The sequence below is a fragment of the Cicer arietinum genome, chromosome 6 (genome assembly GCF_000331145.2).
Source record: "Cicer arietinum cultivar CDC Frontier isolate Library 1 chromosome 6, Cicar.CDCFrontier_v2.0, whole genome shotgun sequence".
NCBI lineage: Eukaryota > Viridiplantae > Streptophyta > Magnoliopsida > Fabales > Fabaceae > Cicer > Cicer arietinum.
The window spans coordinates 19,366,268-19,372,733 of record NC_021165.2 but is presented as its reverse complement, the minus strand read 5'-3'; the positions used below and the strand labels follow the sequence as shown (position 1 = coordinate 19,372,733).

Below are 6,466 nucleotides of genomic sequence, written 5' to 3'. Positions count from 1 at the left end.
ACAGCCAAGAATAATCCTTTTCACAGTATAGTAAAACTGTAAGCACAGTCATTAATAATCATTCATGAAATCTCTTATTCAATCTACTCTTCAAATTATTCAGTCTATCGAATCACAAATGAAACACAGTGAAACTGCATAATAAATGGTTATAAGTGCTCAAATTTTTTTGTGCTCCTCTCAATAATACTACTTCTGAGGTGTTTGTTGTTTCCTAGGACAAAAATTTGGTCTCTGCACAAATGAATATCTAGGCTGATTTTGTAACCTCGTTGATAGCGTTAGCCACATATCCAACGTTGCCCGTATTAAGACCAGCCATACTGTCATAATCACATGCATATGTAACATAAGTAAACAGTAAGCTATCATCTCCAACAAACACCTAACGTAAAGGAAATGACAGTAGAAAGAACGAAACATATAAGATTAGGTGTGTCACCTTATTCGACCGTTACGTGTCATGTAAATATGAAATTCGTTTGTCAAACGATCAACCTGTTCTGGTGTCATCCCGCTGTAGCAGAACATGCCAATCTGCACAAGTAACACATACTTTTTTGAAAACTAAATCAACTAGTTTAACAGCTTGTAGCTCAATTGGTATTGGCCTAAGTTTTTAACACTTTTATGTGATAATGATGTAGGAAGTTTAATCTTTCAATAAGGGGGAAGGGGGGTGAAAACTCCTCAAGCAACTGAAATATGCAAAGAAAAGAAGAAAAAGTGGTTGAATTGAAACATTTGTGCAATTCAACTAAACCTGATTAGTTATGTGCTGCCATGGCAAAGGAGACCCCAGATTTTCCAAGTTCTCTCGTAGAGTAGCCCTCATTCCGATGATGCGGTCGGCCATAACCTGTAAAGAAGCTATCTATGTAAGTTCATATTCTATCCATTGCCATAACTTATTTATGCTTGCTTATAATTTTGAATCGATGATTTACAATATTTTAAAAATGGCGCGTTCTTAAATTATCATTTGCAATATAATAATATAGAATAACATGATTATTAACAAAAACTAGTTGAAATAATAGTATAACAGAAGTAAATATCATATACTAGTATAATATAAGTAACATAATCGCAAGAGACTAGTTGAAATAATAGCATTTTACCTTTACTTCTTTAAGCCATAGCGTCTTCAACTCTGGATCACCAAGGACAGTTGAAACAACAAGTGCTCCGTGAAGAGGTGGATTACTGTACATGGGTCTGGCAATCAACTGCAACTGACTTTTTACAGCCACGGCTTGTTTCTCATCTTCGCAAAGCAAGCTGCAATGAGCTCAAAATCGCGATGAGACTTATTGAATAATATTGTTTGTATTCAACGATATGTCATTAATTAGAGTATACAGCTTACACACATGTTCTAGTATTTCATGATTGGTACACAATCAATTAGAGTATGCTTCAGAGCCTATTAATAACATTTTATGCTTAATTTATACTCTAACAGTCTACTTACTAGAGATATATTTGTATTCTAAAGGTAAGCATAAAATTACCTAAGGCATCCTACTCTCTGGCCATAAAGTCCCATATTTTTTGCATATGATTGAGCAAGTCCCAATAAATGACCATCATCAAGAAAAATCCTGATGGCTTTTGCATCTCTCTCTGGATTGCCACTAGCAAAACCTTGATATGCCATGTCAAAGAAAGGGAAATGACCTTTAGCCTGGACAATCATAACAATTAATAACAAAGAGTCAATAACTGAAACAACAAAAACAAAATCCCATGATTCAATAGATCATTCCCTTTTACCTTCATCTGGGAAGAGATCTCTCTCCATTGTTCTTCCGAAGGATCCACTCCTGTAGGATTGTGAGCACAAGCATGAAGCAGAAAGAAGGAACCATCTGGAGCATTCTGTATAAGAAATAACCATTTTATGAGGTAAGAAGATTACACAGTAATAGCAAAGGTTCATCTATAAAAATTGACTTCTAAAGCGTGTCTGAAAAATGTTAATAACTGTAGCCCCTATTAATTCATTTCAAGGTGAATTAATTGTTGCTGATTTGCTAGAAGTGTTTTTATACATCTAACTAATATGAGGTATATACTTATTTAGAACGCATACCGTGGATATAAAATGTTTAATGCTAGGGGTATGTTTGGCAAAAGATGTCAATTTTAAAACATTAAAAAAGCTCCTAGATTTTAGTGATCTTTGTAATTGCTTGTTATATTAAGGACATGAGAGAATATGAAAGTAATTGCTTCTTATATTAAGGACAGGAGAGAATATGAATCAGATCAGTATACCTTAATGTCATCCATCAGTCCAGAAAAATCCAATCCTCTAGATTCAGGATGATAGTAACGGAATGTCTTCAGAGGCACTCCAGAATCTCTCCAAATGTTATGGTGGCTGTAATTAATTACAGTAGAAGAAAACAATTTTAGGCAAGATATCTACCAAATATCAAAATTTATAGAAAGATTTGGATTAAATACTCACTTGGCCCAAGTTGGCACTGGTATATAGATTTGGGTGTTGGGATGAAAACGCTGTTGAAATGCGGCAAAAAGTCTACATGCACCAGTTCCAGATAAAGCCTGCACTGCAGCTATTCGTTTATCGTTGATGAACTCAGAGTTGTCTCCATATGCCAGCTTCAGTGATTCTTCAACCATCTTTATGCTTCCACCCATTGGAAGATACTCCCTGGCCAATCATTTGCAACAGTGTAAAGGAATGGAATAAACTAAATTAAACAGTAGTAAGAAAATACTGTTTCAGGAGAACAGTACTAGGGACTTGTCTTAGAAGCTTGTTGTACCTGAAGGTAAGTCTGAATTTTATGGTCCATTTAGTTCAATACACCATGACCAATTAAGTTTTATTTAATTATTCCTCAATTTTTCTTTTGAAAACAGAGGTGATAAGAGCTTATTCAACAATCTTGGTTTCATGGCAGGGCAGCACAAGTCAAAAATTGGAAAGAGTTACATCACATCCACTTCAAATGATATACTTCTTTTCTTTTTTTAGACAAAAGGACAAACAACACTAATAAACTCACATGGAAAGTGTAAATTCCAAATTGATACCCGAGTTAATACAAAAAATGTTCAATCTAACGATAACATTACCATCCAACTAAGCCATATGAATATTAACATGGTACTTCTAAAGTTGCGTATTCAAATAAAGTTTGATCATCCAAACCCACTAAGCATCTTCTTCATAGCAAGTTTGGTGCGGCAATAAAATGATAAAATGAGGGCAAAAATGTCATTGATGTGGACCCCACAAATTATTTAACTATGAAACCAGAAAAAGCAGCAGCAATAAAACACGATTCCCTACATCATTCATCCCAAAAAACCTAAAGAAAGAGAGCAATAACAAGAGTACATATTGCCAGGAATCGTGAATAGCTAGCTGTAGCTGTCAAGTAGCGTCGTATTTCCAAAGAGTTTTATGCCATCCACGGCACATACCCAAAAAGCATAATCAGCCTGTGGGTTACGTGACCACCACAAAATACCACACCAACCAATTTTGTGCTATTCAATATAAATAAAGTTTGAAAAAACATAGTGCTGCCTAATTAAATAAATAAATTGAGTCAAAAATCAAGTACTTAACAAAAACAAAAATATAGTTCTGCATTCAATCTCTTAAATTGTTTTAAAATTTTAAGAGATAGCAAGACCCACTAAAATATAGTGTTTAACAAGATCTAATACTTTTATATTCATGTATAGTTTATTAATTATTGAGAAACTAAAATATGTACGGTACGTATTTTACTCTGTTATTGTTACAAGAAAAATGATATTTGAAGACATAGACACAATACTTTATAAGGTGAACAATATTATTTTTTTCAACTTTTTTTATTTTCTATAATTGAGATATTTCTGTATATATATAAATTTATATTATTAATTACTAAAATATAAATTATTAACCACTTATTTAATATAAATCTCTTCATTCACCTTAGAATATTTAATGAGTAAAAAATATATAAATTAGTTAATAACATATATATTTAAAAAGTGATTAATAACGTATATTTTAGTGGTCAATGAATATTATTTTTTTGTTGGAATATTTTGTTTTTTTTAAATTGTTGTTTCAATAACAAAATTTAAAAAAAATATATAAACACGACACCGAGAAATAACAGAACACCGTATAGAAGTGTCGTGTTCCATAACACAACTGTCCTTATAATGAGATTATAAAAGTAGATTTGTGTCAGTAATATAATATGAAAATGGTTAAAAAGTAAAACTAATTTACATGCATAGATATTAAACTCTTAATTATTTTCAAATCTTTAATAAGTATCTTAAAATCAATGTTAGCATTAGCCAAAAAGTAAATAAAAATAGAAACATTTATTTTATTTTTCACTCACATGAATTGGTTTCCTGCAATTCTCCTCTCTGCTTCTCTAACACATTCCAAAACCACCGGCTTTCCGTTGTCATCGCGATATGCACCCTTTCGTAATTTCCAAATCAAACATAAATTCAAGTTAATTACACAATGATCTACTAAAAAATAAACCAATAAATAAATTCAACAAAATCATATTTTAGTGTGCAATTTTATTAGAAATTTTTCAATAAAAAATCATCATATAACTAATAAATTGCACTAACCATAAATATGAAAAGAAAAATAAACAAAATTCATTTGATTTGATTCTCTTTCTGAATCCAGTTGAAATAGCTGGAAAAAAAAGGATCAAGAAACAGAGAGAGAAGAAGAACTCACGACTCCAACATTGACTTTGTTTGGACTCTGATCAGCAAGAAAAGCTTCGGTAACTCCGAGGATTGGATCCTTGGGAGCTTGCTCGATGCTCCGGAACCACGATGACATGAACCTAGCTCCGGTAACGGAGCTCCGGATTGGGAGAAAATTGCGAATTGACATGGGTTGGTTGAAATGGAAAGAGAGTAGAGAGATAGAGAAGAAGAATTGAAAGAGAAGTCGGAACTCAAAAGACTAAACACAAAAAACGGTTTATGTTTATGTGATTCTGTCTTTTTCTTCAATTACTATTTGGGATTCTAATTTTTTTAATCGACTTCCGTGTTTTATTTAATTCTAATTTGACCCATTGTTCAACTATATATATATATAACTAATTCTAATTCCATAACTTATACAAATTATTTTTTTTAAGATAAAGATAATTTATTATTGTCAAACTGAATTTACTCTTGAATTTTATTTTATTTATATGCAAAAAATAAATTTTTTGACTAAACAGAAGCAAATTTTAGACTTTTAAATATATAAATAAGATATTATTTATATATATATGTTTTGTCTGTTTTATATTTGATTTTTTAATATATGTTTCTAGAACATTTATAATATTTTAAAAAAATTAATTTAAATACCTAAAATATCATTTTTAATAATAAATATCACTTTAAATTGCATTGGAACTATGCACTACTTTAAAAAAAATAGGAGAAATAAATAGTAAGAAGTATTTTTGGAAAAATGAATTAAAAAATGTTGAATTTTGTGATTTTTGTTTATATTTGATGTCAATAAATTATTATTATTTTTGCTTATAAATAAAATAAGAGAGAGTATATTTTATTTTATAATTCAAAAATTATTGTACACAACATTTTCCCACCTGTTTTGAATAGCTAATGTAATATAAGTAATCGACTATAGGTGTATGCAATGCACATGTCATAATGAAAGAAACCAACCTCATTCATGTACATCAAAATATAACTCGTTCAAATAAAACATTCAATCAAATTGATAAAAATAAATGCACTTTTAATTAAAAATATTTATTACATTCTACCTATTCTTTAATTAAAATTTATTTATTTCTCTCACCTAAGTCTTAAGTGGAAACTTCTAAATAATATTGTTCGTAAATTTTCAATAAATAAAGTTCAATTTTTCTTCAAAAAATAAAAAATTTAGATGCAACTCTTCTTACAATTAATATCATCAATATCATATAATAAATGTCAAACAATCATCAAAATTAATGACAATAAATATTCATTCAACTTAAAATATTTATTACATTTTATATATTCTATAATTACGATTTATTTATATGTCAATAGATCTATATGTGTCACCCAAATTTTTAAGTGCACACTTCTCAATAATATTATATAACTATTCAAATTGATATTTATAAATGTACATTCACCTAAAAATATTTATTCTATTTCATTTATTCTAAAATTTTAATTTATTTATCTCTCTCGAAAAAATAATGTGTCGTCCAAGTCACACTTTCAAAATAATATCGTTCAATAATCTTATCTTTCTTACTATAAAGCAAACTATCTTATCTTTCTTAATATGAAGCAAAATATATGTGACCGACCACAGCATATGACATGCACATTTCATAATGGAAGCAGTTGACCACACTCCTCCGCCATTGAAAATGTAACTCGTTAAAGTAAACTATTTATTACATTCTATATATTC

The 6,466-nt window shown here is 29.9% G+C and overlaps 1 protein-coding gene across 2 annotated transcripts; it reads right to left on the bottom strand.

Annotated features, from left to right (window-relative positions):
- Window positions 1-5,029, bottom strand: LOC101504941 (aspartate aminotransferase, mitochondrial). Of its 2 annotated transcripts, XM_004505420.3 has the most exons (10): window positions 4,754-5,029; window positions 4,392-4,477; window positions 2,477-2,683; window positions 2,281-2,386; window positions 1,777-1,881; window positions 1,515-1,687; window positions 1,122-1,281; window positions 764-859; window positions 443-537; window positions 1-323 (listed from the first exon to the last, which is right to left on the bottom strand). In XM_004505420.3, exons 1-10 carry the CDS (start codon window positions 4,913-4,915, stop codon window positions 251-253), a joined length of 1,263 nt encoding a protein of 420 aa, XP_004505477.1. In that variant the 5' UTR covers window positions 4,916-5,029; the 3' UTR covers window positions 1-250. The 2 variants fall into 2 exon arrangements, with proteins under 2 accessions (XP_004505477.1, XP_073226200.1); XM_073370099.1 differs by lacking the exons at window positions 4,392-4,477; window positions 4,754-5,029 and adding an exon at window positions 3,377-3,494.
- Between the last annotated feature and the right edge of the window lie 1,437 nt (window positions 5,030-6,466).

Bases quoted from the DNA above. Each gene is read 5' to 3' on its own strand.
- LOC101504941 (XM_004505420.3), bottom strand. From the start codon at position 4,915: ATGTCAATTCGCAATTTTCTCCCAATCCGGAGCTCCGTTACCGGAGCT. The intron at 1,688-1,776 runs GTAAAAGGGAAT...ATGATTGTCCAG, and splicing joins AGATCTCTTCCCAGATGAAG to GCTAAAGGTCATTTCCCTTT. The intron at 1,282-1,514 runs GTAATTTTATGC...AGCTCATTGCAG, and splicing joins CAGAGAGTAGGATGCCTTAG to CTTGCTTTGCGAAGATGAGA.